Source organism: Xiphophorus hellerii, chromosome 22 (assembly GCF_003331165.1).
Source record: "Xiphophorus hellerii strain 12219 chromosome 22, Xiphophorus_hellerii-4.1, whole genome shotgun sequence".
NCBI classification, from domain to species: Eukaryota; Metazoa; Chordata; class Actinopteri; order Cyprinodontiformes; family Poeciliidae; genus Xiphophorus; species Xiphophorus hellerii.
The window spans coordinates 10,496,737-10,513,661 of record NC_045693.1 but is presented as its reverse complement, the minus strand read 5'-3'; the positions used below and the strand labels follow the sequence as shown (position 1 = coordinate 10,513,661).

The 16,925-nt window shown below is 38.0% G+C and overlaps 1 protein-coding gene across 2 annotated transcripts in view; it reads right to left on the bottom strand.

The window, feature by feature from the left end:
* Positions 1-411: 411 nt before the first annotated feature.
* The window catches only part of macrod2 (mono-ADP ribosylhydrolase 2), a 477,335-nt gene continuing 460,821 nt past the window's right edge, over positions 412-16,925 (bottom strand). Inside the window, exons 16-18 of one of the 2 annotated variants that reach the window (XM_032552622.1) lie at positions 5,059-5,094; positions 3,624-3,692; positions 412-1,558 (exon numbers count right to left, since the gene is read on the bottom strand). In XM_032552622.1, coding sequence (XP_032408513.1) covers positions 1,536-1,558; positions 3,624-3,692; positions 5,059-5,094 — 128 coding nt within the window. In that variant the 3' untranslated portion in view covers positions 412-1,535. The remainder of the gene's footprint in view (positions 1,559-3,623; positions 3,693-5,058; positions 5,095-16,925) is intronic. The other variant, XM_032552623.1, reaches the window with a different exon arrangement.

Below are 16,925 nucleotides of genomic sequence, written 5' to 3'. Positions count from 1 at the left end.
CCATTTATGAATGCAAAGAGAAAAACAAAACATGATTTTTGAAAAGTTTTGTCTTTTATCGATCAATAAGACACTGCAGTAAGCCTTTTTTCCCCCATGAATTGCTCTAACCGGTGATTGACAGATTAAAACTAAATAAAAACCAAAGTTTTAGGAGATTTTCATCTGGTAATGCATTCTAATAAAGAACAAAGTGTTTTTATTAAGATTCAAATGAGCAAATTATAATTTTTCTGCTAGTGAACACTTGTGGAGAGATTAGTCATTAGGAAACTAAAATTCATGACTGGATATTGATTTCCTGATGATAAACTAACTTCTGGTTGTATTTTTCAAAATGCTTCCATCCTTACTAAGAATTTCCTGGTCATGACAAAACCAAAATGACACAATGGGCATTATGAGCTGACACCGGGCTTTGAATTTAAACTTTATTAGTTGTTTCTGTTATAGTTTAGCAAAGCAAACATCAAAGTATGAAGGCATCATCATTTCATTTCATAGAACTGTAATTCATCTGTTCTTTAGCATGGCACCACCAAAAATAATTAGCTAACGATTAAAAGAAAGTAAAACCATTTTAAAATCAACCCAATAAAACAAGAAATGTTTAACAACAGGTAATAGCCATTTTGATGTAATTAAAAATACAAATCATCTGCAAGCAAAACACAAGCATAAAATCATACTTGGCCCACATCCTAAAGTCTGATACCATTATTTTTTGTCTGATATGAAATAAGGCAGATTCCTTCCGTACAATTATAAACAATCAGGAAAGAAGACAAGCAAAAGTGAAGAGGGCTAGTTCTTTTTTATGACAGTGAAATTCAAAGCAATTTTCTGGCATGCACTGGAAAAGGCGAAGAAAACAAGGGGAGAAAAAAAAGAGCTAATCAATTTGTCAAGAGACGGCCGCATCCTGGTTTGTGTGATCTGGGATGTTAACACATGAGTTGCCAGGGAATGGCACATTGCCTTGCAGTTATTGGCTGATTTGACTTGGCGTTGCACCAATGGTGCAATCTAAAAGCCCCATAAATGTAGAACATTAATCTGTATATTGCCAAGTTGGAATTGTAGGAACAAAAAGGTTGATGTTAAGCCTCATCCAGTCAGGAGTGTTAACATGTAGGAGCTGCGGCTGCTGTCCTCTGACAGCTTGACCGAGCTCTCACAGTGGCTTTTAGCAAATAAACACTTGAACCTGGTTCATCTCTTTGCACCCTGCTGGCAAAATGATGGATGACTAACACACAGTGAGGTATGGCTCTTCTTTTCTGGTTGATATGTTCAAGTCCTATAGAAGGTTTTGTACATACATACATTTACATACAGTACATACATACTTCAGGGAAGAATTAAAAGGTGGAAAGCTAATTAAAGTTGGGGATGTGAGCATCATGTGAAGTTTCTGGTTGTCCTGGGCCAGTGTCAGAGCCCATTCTGACATGGGCCCGTCTGACACCAGTGCGGTTGGCCTTTGCACAGTTTACTGGCTGTCAGATGAGGTTGATTGTTCTCCTCTCAGTAGGTCATTCTTTGTTCTCAGCAGAGTCTGGACAGAAAATTAAAATGGGATATGTAAATACCGTCAAATGCCGTGCTCAAGTTTTAATTTCCCTTCCTAAAAAGTTAACATTTTAAAAAGTATACTTGATAAAAAAATTTCACTTTTTTTTGTAACTGATATGTAGGTGATATAGATGAAAGCTTAAAATTATTTTGTGAATTAGGCCTTAGATTTCATGTTCCCAAAGTGCCAAAATTATGTTTATTTGTTGTTTACTTTGTTGTTAGGTCATGACTCCATTTGCCAGTGTCATTACTGTTTTGTTGCTCTACAAACTTGTTGGCAATTTCATCTTTATTATGTGCGTGATATAAAAAGTCTCGTCACACTACTTCAGATACCTGAGAACAGTTATTTCAAAATGAGTCTTCTTGACACACATCCTAGTCTTGTCCCCTTTTTGATGCCACTCAGAATTTTATACTGCAAGGCCACTAAAATGTGTACAAAATTAGTGTAAATATCAAACTTCTTACCGTTTGATATTTAACAGCCTAACATGTTATGATGCTAAAATAAACAGGGGGAAAAGGTCAATCATGCTTTCATACATTTACCTTTTGACATAAAAATGCTTTGTAAGAATGTTAAATGTTCATTTTCATGATGATATCACAGAGTTAAACACTCAGCTTTCTAAAGTTTGCAATATTTTTTAATTTATTTAAAATGGTCAAATACCAGAATAGGAAAAGATCAGAGTGGCCGCAAAAATGAGGCAAAACTGGCATATGTGTCAAGGGCTAACCCTAATCTTTTTTTGAAATAACTGATGTCATGTTCATAGTTTTATATTGACTTCTGCAGCAATTCATAGACAGTTTCCACTATGCCAAATGATGCATTTTAGGATATATTTGGTGTCTGACCTATTAAATGTGAAGATATAAGCATTTTTAGCTATTTGTTACAAATAGGTAAACGATAGTCAAACATATGTAGAGATATCCCCCCATCCTCTTCCACTGTGGGCCTTTGTTTTGGACTGCATTGGTGTGCCGAATTAAAACATACTTATCAAAACCCAAAATTTAGTCAAAATTCAATCTGAAATTGAGAGGCTGTTCCATTTCTCTATCTTATTAACCTTTAGTGAAGCTGAAATAATCCATTGCCTGGACTCAGAAAAGAGGACAGCCTGTTGTGATTCTCCTAAGTTGTACTCTAGCTGATTAAAAAGAACAGTATATGCTGACCAGATTCATAATAAAGCATCCCACCATGTTCCTGACGCTTGTTAGACAACAACCTTTTTCTTCCATGACGCTTTGGCTGGCATTGTTAAAGCTTTCCCTTTCTACACCGCCTCGTGTGTCTCTGCCAACTTATTTCATATGCTGCTACTCTGTCCTATTTATTCAACCCCAACAATCTGTTCATAGCAGATACTTGTGTTTCTTTTTTTCCTCTACCTGGAAACTCCTCTTTGCAGTACCCAAGTCCCTGTTTCTGGCTTAACAACTTTCCTGAATGGAAAAAAATAAAATAATTTCCAGCAATAGCAATGTATTTGTGTCAATATACAAATGCTATGCCATTGGACCAAAAGTTTGATAGAAATCTGAGAATAACAGTAGCATAGTACCCTTAACAAACATGATTTATTGGCATGATTACTACCACTGCAGTCACTGCATGTTAAAATAATATACATTTTACAGTTGATTTATTAAACGTCCGATGGTCGGGTTTTCAGGTAATTTATCACACTCAATCTCCAAAGATGTGCCGACACTTGTGTGTCGAGATATCAGGGTTAACACTGCAGACCTGAAATGGGTTGAGTGGAGTTACAAATGCATTTGGCCCTGGAGGAGCACGTACAAATGGCCTGCACTCCCCTACAGAGACGGGGAAGATGGAGACAGACGGGGAGGAAAACTGATGCAGGGGGGATGAACCCTGGCAACAATTTCCTGCACATAGCTCAGGATTCTCTGAATAAACTGAATTTTAATTCAGTGGCTGTGGCCACTAATAGGAACCCTCTTAAAAATAGAGATGTGCATGAGCCCGTGAGAGGTTGTTAATGTTTCCTCCGTGCCCTTACCTTTGGGCTTTGGGTCTTCAGGTTTTATCGAAGAAGGTTCTTCTGAGCTCTCAACAGGTTTTATATCCTCTAAGAGAACAAAAAATGGGGAAAAAGGGTTATAGCAAAGAAAACCTGCAGCATACCTCAACAGCATTTGCTCACCAAAGCTTCAGAATCAACCTGAGCAGATTTATAGTTCTCATGCATCTGTCTAAGGTTCAAGATTAAAGGTAGTGTTCCTCTTTCGCAAAACTATATTCTTTATCACAAAAACGGTTTCAGCATCTTCCACATATACTGAATGCTAATATGTACTGTACTGTCATGTGGTATGAATTAGTAAATAGAAAAGGAAGTTGGAAGAAGAAACCTAGTGGCTGTCTGCAGAAGGCGTTAGATAAGACAAATCAATGATCCCTCTTAGCTTTTTCCACTTTTACCAAAACCTTAAATGTATTTTATCTGGATTTTATGTGACAGACCAACAGAAAGTAAGTCGTAGTTGTGAAAGGGAAGAAAATGATACATATTATTACAAATAAAACCTAGAAAATATGGCATCCATTTTAATTGAATGACTTTACTCTGATGCTGGTAAATGAAATCCGGTGCAACCAAGTTAGCTTTAGAAGTCACCTTATTATATGCCATGCCTGTCACTTTCCTAGAAATAGCTATTGGCTGAGCTTTTCTTGTGACTAACCTTAAAGAAAATTAGTTTCTAGCGCATCTGCTTTGCTGTGTTTCTCTTCTAGATGAAGCCACTGAAGGAGTCACTATTCTGCCTTTAAATTTCCACTTTTCTTTAACATAGAAAGTACATTTTGATCTTTTCTTCTGTTTGTTTCTGTGTATCTGCTCTGTTTAAAGGTCGTGGCAGGTGGTCATTAGAGAGAGTTTTTCCTTTTCTACTGTCGCCACAGACCTGTTCAGAGGGAATGAATGCTACAAGTCAATGACTCAATGCAATCTGCATGGTTTCTTTCATTAGAAAACTAACAAAGAACTGAAATTGAGTTCGAATTAGTTTATGTGATTGGATTGAAATTTATGTCCACTCTTCTTTGCAAAGTAGTTCAGGATTGAAGGAACGTGTTTGTGAGTAGTCTTTTTCAAGTCTTGACTCAGACTTAATTGCCATTGTACTAGGGCTTTGATATAAAGCTTTTTTTGCATACTCGCGCTGTTTAATGTCATTGTCATACTAAATCATTTTCTCATTCCTCCTTACAAAAAGCACCTCACAGCAAATTTAAAGTTATTGGGGATAGTGTATACAGGAAGATGAGTTGAACATGCTATTTAGGGTAGTGTAAATCGGACTAAATACAGATGCAGGTCAAACTTTTCAGATTTGAATTTGTGAATAATTTTGAACACTGCATATTCTTTTTCTTTCTCCTCTCCTTTTGTGATGGGCTGATTACACAAAGTGTTTAGTATCACTACTCACCGCCATTGCTGGTGCCAGCGTTGGGTTCAGAGGGATCTGTAATGCAGAGCAGATTTTGATGTAGACATTGCCTTTACTCAGGTATTACCGTTAATCATTGTCTGAAATCATCCTGCTTGCAAGCTGCTGTTCTAATTTATTTTTAGTCCAAGGACTTTACGACAGCTTCACACTTCTGACCTGATGCTTTCTCTTGTCCCTGAAAATTCACTGCCTTCCTAAAGAGTTATACTTCACAAAAAAGAACAAAACAAACACACATTGGGAGAAAGACTCATGCAAAATTAATTACAGGCTGCCATCCCTGTAAGGCAGCTAGAGACCCTCCTCCCCTTCCCCTACAAACATCCTTTCCCCCTCTTCTCTATCCTACTTGTTACCTTTGTAGTCACAAAACTCCTTTATCGTCGCTCCCTGAGCAAACCTCCGCATTTCCTTCTTTGGAACAACAATCATCCCAACAAAGCACGCCACAAAAATAACCCGCTCTCCCCAGGCAGGCTTGTGATAATGTAAACAAATACATCTGCTTAAACACAATAGAAGAATGTGCAGGATCCAAAGCATGTGATCGTTCTGTATGTCTGCAGTCAAGGTCATTTACCAAGTTGGTAAATAGGAGTTTCCTGGTGATCATTACAGGTTTGGATTTAAATACCATGCCACTTTTTTAAAAAAGCACATGTAGGCAACATCAGTCTTTGTTTCTGTGGCTGGTCTGAAGACTTCCATAAAAAGAAGAAAAAACACTCTTTTTTGTATTTAATCTGTTGCAATATTTCAGCATAAACTTTTCCTTTTGTAGACACCAGAGGGACAGAAGTACTGCTGAGAAGCAGGAAGGATGAAGCAACAACCGTCTGAGCCTTTGTATAGCTTTTTGCCTTTTAATCTGAGACATTGAACTGCCCACGAGGCAAAATATCATCCTCAAACAAAAAGTAAAAAAGAATTTTTTCAATGTTTACATGTTTGTTCTTTTAGTTTAGACTATGCATAATTGTTCATGTTTAGTTTTCTTTTTCACTGAGCCCTTTTTCTTCCAGTGGAAGAAAACCACTGACATAAAAACCCAACATAGGGACGAAGGTGCTTTAAACCTTTGGTTCAATGTGTAAAACATAATATTTGACTGACTTATTTATGCCAGCTTTTAGACAAAAGGTTTACAAACACAAAGGACAAATACATGTTCGACTATTAAATTGTAAATCTTTTTTGAAAACCATGGATATAATTTTGTACTTCACAATTATGATTTACAGATAATTAAAACTCAAAATGTGGTGTCAGAAATTTTGAAAATTGCAAAAAGGTTACGTATGATGTCACATCAATCGATGGTAATTAACTCAATACATTAAGTTTACTCAGCCTCTAATTGGTCTCTTAGTCTGGGTCAGTAGGACACACTCATGGGGCCAACTGTTGATTGCACAGATGTCCAAAAGACAGTTATTGACATGCTTTATAAGAAAGGTAAGACAAGGTCATTACCTTGTAAGACAAGGTAAGGGTAAGGATAAAGCGGTTGCTTGGAGTGTTGTATCCAAGCGTATTCGTAAGAAGTTGAAAGAAAGAAAAAAAATGTGGGAATATTATCATGCAAAAATATATTCAAGAATTTCCTACACATGGGCTACAGGAGTCTTACCTGGGCTGAGGAGAAAAAGAACTGGGCTGTTGCTCAATGGTCTAATTCTCTCTTTTCACATGAAAGTAAAGTTTACGTCTCATTTGGAAATCAAAGTCTAAGACTCTAGAGGACCAGTATTATGTGCATAGAAATTAACAAAATATAATCTTTTATTTACCTTATGTAATATTCTAATTCTCTAACACACCAATTGGGTTGGGTTTACATCATCTTTAAACCATAATCATCAAAATTAAAGTAAGGAGGTTTGAAATATTTCTGTCCATCTGTGTAATAGATTTACTTAATGGGTTCCACAAAATATCTCTTATTATATTCCAATAAATAGCTTCATCTTTAAAGAAAATTAGAAGTGGGACTTGTGAAGTTGCTTAATGTAAGAACAATGCCTGCAACACACAAGCAGGCAACTCAAGGATGGAGCTCACTAAAGCACTCGCTTCATTCCACTCACTTCTAACATCTTGCCTCCAAGGTAATAACAGTACAGTCTTGGTGCTAAGGTAGCATCCTGCTTCTCTAATATCCGACAGTAATCAAAACAGAACAAAAAACAAAAAAAGCTTCACAGTTTCAGCTGATTGGGGCCCCAGCCTCCCACTGCCTGCCTGAAGCTTGGAACATAGTTCTGTCTCACTCTCTAATTTGGCTCCTGTGTGCTGAGAGTGGAGAGGCTATCATTTAGAAAAAGATCTGGGAGTGCTGTGGCAAACACATAAACAAGATGGGGGGAGAAAGAAAAAACTGGTCTCTGTCAAGATTATGGTGAAGGAGAGGCACAGTGCTGAGAGGGCAAGGGAAGATGAGAAAAACAGCACACTGAAGTAAGTTCATCTGTAGGAAGCCGAGGAGACATTACATCAATGATTCTTAAAACTTGGACATCCTGTTTCTGCTTCATAGCTGCTGAAACAAGATTATTTGAACTGATTCCATATATCTGAAGGTGTCACTGTGATATGGAGTTCAAAACTTAGACCGAATAAACATTCTTACCTCTAGTAATGTTAACATTTGGTCATGTTACATCCACAAACTAGTGTATTTCTAGTCAACCACACTGATTCTGTTTCCCGTAAATAAAGATCAGACAAACCAGTTAAGAATATGCGTAGCCATGAGGAATCACCTAAATAGTAGGTAATAAATTCACAAATCCTAACCCAGGATTTACACGCAGGTATTTTTTTTTGGACACATGGCCGGTGGACCGGAGCTGTTCTGGACTATCCTTTTTTACGCTAGAGGTGCTCAGAGAAGCACACATGGAAAATGAGAGATTTCCCCATAAAGCCATTGATGAAAAGGATGACTTGTGTCATTATGAAATACTGTAGTTCTCAACTTCCAAAATGAATCTTTTCCTATAGACTCACTTAGTCTGCTTTGATCGACATTCCTACTGTGACTTGACTGAGAAAACTTTAGCATTAAAGCCACATTTTGTGTGTATGCATCGCCATAAAGGATACATGCTGACAGCATATCTGTACAAATATACCCATATGTTCATTAATATAGCTAATAATTCAAGTAAATGTAGTTTGTCTTAGTGAATTATTTTGAAAATACAGATGCTGTGCTGATACATTTTCCTGTTGGAATGGTATGACATTTGTCGACTGACTCCGTATTTGCTCCAGCATCCTGCAAAAAATGGGACTGGTAGGTTATAATTTTGATGGATGACGTTGCGGAGGTGCTGTGCACGACGCCACCATGCACAGCCTTGCAAAGGGAATGTAAGCTCTCTGTCCACAATGGGTGTGCATTTTTTCTAGAGTTACAATGACATGTATTTGATCCAAACCTATCCATGTGATAAGATGGAGGATACTTGATAATCTGACACGTCAAGGCTGTTAGGGACATTCAAAAACACTTGGGAAACAAAAGGTGGTTCAGATTTGTTCACCCAGAGGGGCTGAATAAAATGGCATGCCACGCGTTTCAGATTTCTATTTCAAAAAATATTAAAAACAATGTGTCCTATTCCTTCCACTTCATAATCATGCACTACTTTCTGTTGGTCTAACACGTAAGTGCCAAACTGCAGTCCTTGAAGTCTAGTGTCTTGCAACGTCTGGATGCATCTCTGCATTAAGAGACCTGAATCAACTAAGTGGGTCATTAGCAGGACTTCATGCTTTAGAGGTAATTCAGCCATTTGATTAAGGTATGTTGGACACATTGATTCTTGAGGACGGGAGCTGGACACACCTGGTCAAACACATAAAATCCGGATAGAGCACATTGGAGTTTATACCAATAAAACAGAAAGATTCAGAGATATGGTATTAAGATTTATTAAATCCACTGTACGTAGGTCACTGAGTTGAAAATAAAAACTCTAGAAGGATTGCGAAACCTTTACTATCTTTAGCACTTCATATCAGTTCCAGCCTTCAGGAGGAGAGGAAATGTGCATGTGCTCACATTTCCACACAGAAGAAGGGGACAGGAAGGAAGAGAGTTGGGCATAAGTCACCCTCATCTGCAGACAAGCAGAAAATTACATCGCCCTAACCTCCATTCATTTATTAGACAAGGGGTAGTTAGCGTTTTGTTGGTCAGCGTTAGTATTCTGCACAACAACAATGAGTTACAGTAGAAAATCTCTTTAGATCTAAATAGACAGAGGCAAGTAAAAGTTTTGTATGAAAAACAGATATCTGAATAGTGGCCACCTTTGTTTGACAATATCCCTGTTTATGTCTCATCATAATCAAATCTCATCTGTCACACCACCGTTAGCGGATTGGAAGCCGACTTTGCTTAATGTTCCAGATGGGACCCTATGGGCAGAAGAGGATGTTCTCTTTGTCCTACAGCCACAGGGCACCTCAGTGACATTTATTCAACTATCCTTCTTTAACAGTAAAAGAATAGAGTTGGAAAAAAAATCAATGGAGGTGTGGGGACATCTGTACCCTGCAGAGTCAGTTCCCCAGGAGAATTTTTTTCCCTTCATCTGATCCCAGAGTCATGGTTTTGACATGCTGTGCAAACCAGTCTGGAAGATTTGATCTCCAGAAGATCACACAGGTGTCCAGCTGTTCGCAGTCAAACAATGAACATGACCTATCACAGTCTCAGTTCGGGAAGAAATTACAAACCATTCATTGCTTACTTCTTACACTGAGCAATGGATTTCATCTGATAGGTCCATTTACAGATTAAATCTCCTTCAGTGAATACAAACTATTTCTATCTCACCAGAGTAAGCTCTGTTTTGTGGGTTTTATTAGGCACCTGGAGGGCATTATGAGAAATAAAGAAAGAAACTATCAAGGCTGGTAGCACTATCTGTCGAAGCTTTATTTCCACAAAATGAAGATAATTTTTTCAGAAGGCAGGATTGCTACAAATTCAGTTGTCTGAGCTTCCGTAAACTGAATAATGTTTTACCAACTGACAGTAAATACTAAACAAAATTTCACTGCTTCATATTATCATTTGGATTGGACTGGTTTTGAATATACTTTATTATGGAATGAATGAATATACTTTATTGCTATGGACTGGCGACCTGGAGATAGGCACCGGCACCCCTCGCAACCTCTGTGAGATAAGCATGTATCATAATGGATGGATGGATGAATATACTTTTATAACCTAAACAGGGAAAATTCACAGTTCAGTGCATAACAAAAACCAAACAATCTGAGTCTTACTTCGTTGCATTCCCAGTGCATTGGATTAAATTTATTGTACCAGACTACTCAGTTTGATAAACCAGTTTTTCATTATGCTAAATACTGAACTCCTTCATGTTTTCATAGTTTTCATAACAGTTTTAGTAGTTTTAAAACTGTTATTAAAGTACAGATGCAAAAGTTCACTTGCATTTTTTGCAAACACTGCTCAAACATTGAGTATAGAACCAGTAAACACCATTGAATATAAATAAGATAGAGGATTGAAAGATGTGTGATACGTTTTTATAATTACTTCACACATATTCTGACCTGTTGAATACTAAAATTCAATTCCACAGTTTTGCTAATTTATTTAAGACTGTACAAATCTAGTAAACAAACTGAATTAAATGAGCGTAAGAATAATTTCAGCACGTAAATCGGGTGGTCTTTAGAGCCTCTGGTCTGCTCTGTATTGAACCATGTGTATTAAAGAAGTATCAAAACATCTCTCATTGAACTTTACATGGACTAACAGCTTTGGGCCTGGCAAGCCTACTACAAAAATAATCAAAGACATCCCCACTGAAGCAAAACAGCAGACCTCAACAAGTGCCCAACCAAAAGAACTAATGAGCTGGTAAATGTGGAAAGCAGCCTATTTTCATATGTTAATGTTAAATTTGTAGTGCAGGCTTGTGGAAAGAGCTTAACTAGATGAGCTGATTCTCCCAAAACAGGATGGGACAGGGGGGAAAAATAGGATATTTGTGAGAAAGGGAGGTGTGTCAGTATTGGATAGCTGGAGTTTTCTCTTCTTTGAGGTAGAACACTGTCTGACAATCTAAGCCAATTAAAGAGCACTGAGCTGTGACCTGCGGGCCGTGGAGATGAAAACAAGCTTGTTCAGTAAACACTGTGACTGCCTCCTCCCCACTGTTATCCTCCTGAAAAAGCCAAGAGTCTTCATTAATATTCCGGCTTTCTTCTCCTTAAGAAAAGGCCAAGGGGTTGTAGACACTAAGTTGCATTGTGCACCCCTGTGGGTTTGGGTAACCTTGCAGTGGTGGTGGTTGTGGTGGGGTTGCTCCAAGTTAGGTCAGGGTCCTCTAAACACGCTGAAAAGACCCAAGCTTATTACACAACCCTGAGCCATGCTTGACACGATGAGAAAACAAAAAGCACTTTGAATAAGGAAAAAGAGAACCGGACACCATCTGCTTTGGGGTTAAGCTCCCACTCAGAGGAAAGCAAAGATGATTAGAGGGCAGCAAGCGATGGAAGGAAGGAAAATATGCTGCAGCTGACAATAAATGCAAAAGAAAATTAGAAGAAAATTACCAATGGCATGACTTCAATAACACACTGACTGCCCTGCTTAAAAAAACAAAACAAAACTATAAAAATGCTCTAGTTGGCAGTGTCTGTCAATTCCTGTTTTTTAAAATTTTTTTATCTTTATTATTCCCTACTTCATCCAAAGTAGCGTGAGACAGCCACCACAGTGTGTAAGGAGACAACTGAAGAGATTAAAACAGGAGTCGGAGCACCGAGACACCAGGAGATGAAAGGAATAAGAGCTGATTAAGTGAAGGAGTGAACGAAGAAGACAACACAAAAATAGACATGGAAGGGAATAATGCAAAAGAGGCCTCCATGTGTGTGACCTACATACCTGCTAAACCTGCTGTCAGTGGTGGCCTGCTCCGCTCTCATCACTCACTGAAATATTTTACATAATCTTTAGACTCCCCCCACGCTGCTAGAGGGTCCGCTGCAGGCAGCTGCCCGCTGCCCGCTGCTGTTTTCAATACCTTTTGTGGTTTCTTACAAGAAGGCAGAGACTGTCTTGCTGGGGAGCAGTGAATCTGGCACTACACGACGTGGCTAACCACGGGGATAGATTAAAATGGGACGCACCACTGCTGGGGGACCATGACGAGCAGCATGTTTCCTGCTTTTAGGTGTTGTGTCTATTTTGTTTTGTAAAGACACGCCAAGGTGTCTACATTAGTTCACAGATTGGACTGGTCAATATAATCAAAAAGCAAGTCTACACTGTAGAGAAAACAAAAACCCAGGAAAAGCATCCGTCTGTCAGTGAAAGGTCAACGAGAGAACGGGCTGACGGATCGACCCAACTATAGCACTGAGTGAATATGTCTCTAGTGGAGGTTGAAAGAGAGCTTTCTTTGGATGATTAAGACATCTCATGGAAATTATTTTAAAACAGTTTCTAAATCTGTTTTTAACAATATGAATTTGATGACCAACCCTAACTTTCCAATATATATAATATACCACACAGAACACCCTACGCTCTTGACACAAACTTTTTGCAAGCTAGTTTTTATGTAAAAACAAACAACTTCTCTCCTTTTGCATTTTTTTCCCATCTGTAACATGAGATATGTCCTGCACAATTCACCTGAGCCTACAAAAAAGTGGAAAATACATTAAAAAAACGGCAAAAACCACGCTACATAAACTAATACTTTGTTGAAGCGCATATAAGTCAGCTCAACCTAAATCAGAAGTTTGCAGCGAGGTTACAAGTGATCTTTTTTTTTACAGAATATCGTTAAACACAAGGATAAAACAAATCAACATATGGCATAATGAATGCAGGTATTAATAACTGGAGATAAAAATATTTATATTTCTGAAAGAAACTGTAGTTCATTACCAAAACTAATTAGTTTCATTGCTAAAACAGTTGCTGTTGCTAGATGCAACTTTTCTCAGTGAAATGTCAATGTTGTTGAGATGGATATTATAAATTTCAATACTTCCAGGAGCTAAACAGAGTTATCACTATAGGTAGAAAGACATTATCACTGATTGACTATTGCATATTACATGTTTTCCTCATATTATGCAACTCTAATATTAATGCTTTGAGGTGGCTTTTATTGTAAAGTATATAAATAAATAGAATTAAAATCAGTAGAAAGATGAAGACAGATTTTATTTTCTGCATCTCAATGAATCCAAGCAAATACATAAATCACCAAGTGAATTTCTTCACTGTACGAAAATAAACATTTTTGATTTCCTGAGCTAGAATTCAGAGCTAATATGATAGATAGAAAATGTAAATTATTTCTTTTCTCACTAACTGATTGAAACTTTTGTAACAGTGTTCATATGTTACCAGGTCAAGATTCTTAGTAAAACACTAAAATAATCAAAAGATGTTTCAGGAAAATGCTCCTTTTAGAGTGTGAAGACTTAAGAAGCAAGGTATTTGCAAGTAAGCATGGGTTAAAGTTAGTTTAAGTGGCTTATATGACCAAATCATCCCAATAGCTAGAACTGATCATAGACCTGAGCATCACATCTTGCACAGCAGATAAGATCCCAGAAGCTGTGGAAAAAGGCTTCAGAAACAGCATCTCACAGCAGGTATACATAGAACTCTGTAACGTTATGACAGTGATGCTTAAGAGCAACTTAAAGGCCATTAAGGCTCCTTTATCTGCCACAGTGAAGCAGTAAACCTTCCAGTCGACATAAGCTAACAATATCTGTTTAAATATTAGCTTCATAGCAATAGCCAGCCCAATGTTAGTATCGAGTTTGAAATGTTAGTATTATGACAACCCTAGTTTACACACTAACTTACCACACTACATTGTGGACATTTAGAGGAAACTGGGGAAATACAATAAATTGTTGTGTATCTGAATATCGTAATTCAAGAGGCTAATGATTAAAAAAATCCAGTCTCCCATGTCTGGGTCTCATAGAAGTGTTGTATCTCAACTTTAGCTCTAGTGGCTCAAGCATTAAATCGTCCTCAGGCAAGCCAAACAGACATCACGCATCACTCGAATAAATGTTTTATTCATTTGGGTTTGGTTTATTAGGATGTCCGTGTACCTTGTTAAAATCTATCCTGGTGTAGTAACTTCTCTGGTCAGAAATTTAAATCCTTTTTGGGATATATTTCTGGTACCAAGGTAATGTTTAGGCCTGAAGTTTATATTACAATCCATAAAATAACCAAAAATAAATGGATCGCTCTAATAAGGATATCTGTACAGGCGTGTATCTGTGTAAGATATTCCAGACCTTTCAAAAGCCCATTTGTTACTAGCTGACAAATTCTGCCTGTGCATAGAATTGATTCATTTGTAAATCAAACAGTGGGTAGAGACAGTGGAAGAGAGCTGATCAAAAGAGGAGCTTCAAAGCAGAACAGAAAACTGCGTCCCTTGTAGCCTGTTAGATGCAGCCCCATCTCTTTGAAGCCAGATTCTGGGCCATAGGTGACCGGCGTAATGGACAGCAAATGCATTGTTGGTCTAGTCTTAGCAGTAAAGACTACCAGAGTCCAGTGTTTCTCATCAAAAGAGCCACATTACAAGATGGGGATAGAGGGTGCCGTCTGTAATAATACATGAATTGCATAGCAAACAAACAAATTAAGTAACAAACAAAACATCCTAAATTTTAGCCTAACATCACTGTCAGTCACTGTTGCCAGTTACTGAATAGTCACCATAGCAACAAAAAGCATGCCGCATGCATATTTATGACTAGTTTTTAGAAATAAGTGGCTTTGCTGCTTGGAGTTTTCCTTTGCAATTTGTACTATAGTATGCTGTACTCTCATTTATTCAATACAAAAGCCTTGTCCTCTTCCAATGCAGATACTGTATATGATAGTAACGTATTTATTCTAAAGCTGGAGATGCAGATGACACAATTTGAAATTTGAAATTTTTCATTGGAAAATAGATTTGTTAAATTATTAGTTAACATTTGCATCAGTGATTATATCTTATATGCATATAGATTTATTACACATTATACATATATTTTAAGCATTTCTTCATGTTGATGTTGTTTACCAAACAGAATCTGTGGTATTTAGGCCAGGTGAGTGTGCTGATGGTGCCATAGTCTTTAAACCAGGTATTGGCGCTTTTAGCAGTGTGGATAAGTTCTTAGTACTGCCAAAAAAATCCAATCAGCATCCCCATAAAACCTGTCAGCAGAGGGAAGCATAAATTGCTGTAAAATTTCCTGATAGATGGCTGTGCTGACTTTAGACTTGACAAAACACTGAGCCGACAGTAGAAATGACGTCTCTCCTAATCATCGCCGACTGTGGAAACTTCACCTTGAAAAACTTGGTTTTTGTGCCTCTAAAGAATACTTTGGACCACTGAGCAACAGTCAAGTCCTTTTCATATCTTTAGCCAAAGTAAGGCAGTGACAGTCGTAGCCTGCAACACCCTGAATATGTCCAACTGTGGTGACTCTTGAAGATCTGACTCTAGCTGCAGCTTAGTCTTCCCAAAACTCTTGAATGGGTCTTGCTTTACAAACCCATCAAGGCTGCAGTTATATTTTTTCTTTGTGTTTTCCTTTTTCCATGACAAAAATCCTGTTTTTAAAGTTATTAAAAAAACAAACACACATCTTAGGGATTTGAACATCCATCTATTTTCTAACACCCTTGTCCCTAGTGGGGTCGGGAGGGGTGCTGGTGCCTATCTCCAGCTAACGTTCTGGGCGAGAGGCGGGGTCACCCTGGACAGGTCGCCAGTCTGTTGCAGGGCAACACGGAGACAGACAGGACAAACAACCATGCACACACACACTCACACCTAGGGAGAATTTAGAGAGACCGATTAACCTAACAGTCATGTTTTTGGACTGTGGGAGGAAGTCGGAGTACCCAGAGAGAACCCACCCAATGTCAGGGAGAACATGCAAGATGCAGAAACATATGGCCGGGAATCGAACCCAGGACCGTCTTGCTGCAAGGCAACAGTGCTACCAACTGCGCCACTGTGCAGGATTTGAACAGGAAACATCAAATTGATAAACTCTCTCTTCTAATATTTCACTGTTTATGAATTTGTGTTTCAACTTTTCACTGAATCCCAGTAAAAAACCAATGCATTTTTATAATCAATCTAAGTCAAGATTTTATCAAGTAAAATATGTTTTCTTTACTGACACTACCCCAGAATTATTGCGCCATGATCCATTATTTCAGATTTCATGTTTTCAAAAGCCAAAACGAAATTTTCATGTTATGCATTATGACTGCAGAATTTGAAATTTATAAAACTCTCTTGGTTGAAGAAGCACCATCTACTTTATGTACCTCCACAGAATCAACTGTGAACAATGTCCATCATTTTATTCATCATGGAACCAACAGGAGACAGGATCAGTTTGTTTCGCCTTGATCTGAAATTACCAACATAGCTTAAAAGAAGCCACTAAATGGAGTTTAAGACAGAGGGGAAAGGCCAAATGCAATTCAGCGATAAAAGCTGCTTAATAGGGATAATGATAAGACTGTGGGTATCCACTCATGGCACTCTGGCACAGAGCTTCAGCTAAGCTGTGACTGCTACCGCTACCATTACTTAACTCTCAGCGTTTGTTTAAAAAGCAAAAGTTAACGTCCTTTTAGCCAGTGGCAGCCGGCTCCCTCAAGAGTCACGCAGTGTTACAGTATGAAGTTTTATACCAAAAGTTAATTGTGTGCTGACAAGTCGCTACAGGAAAGTGTTAATTTTCCCTCAGAATCAGACTTACATCACCAA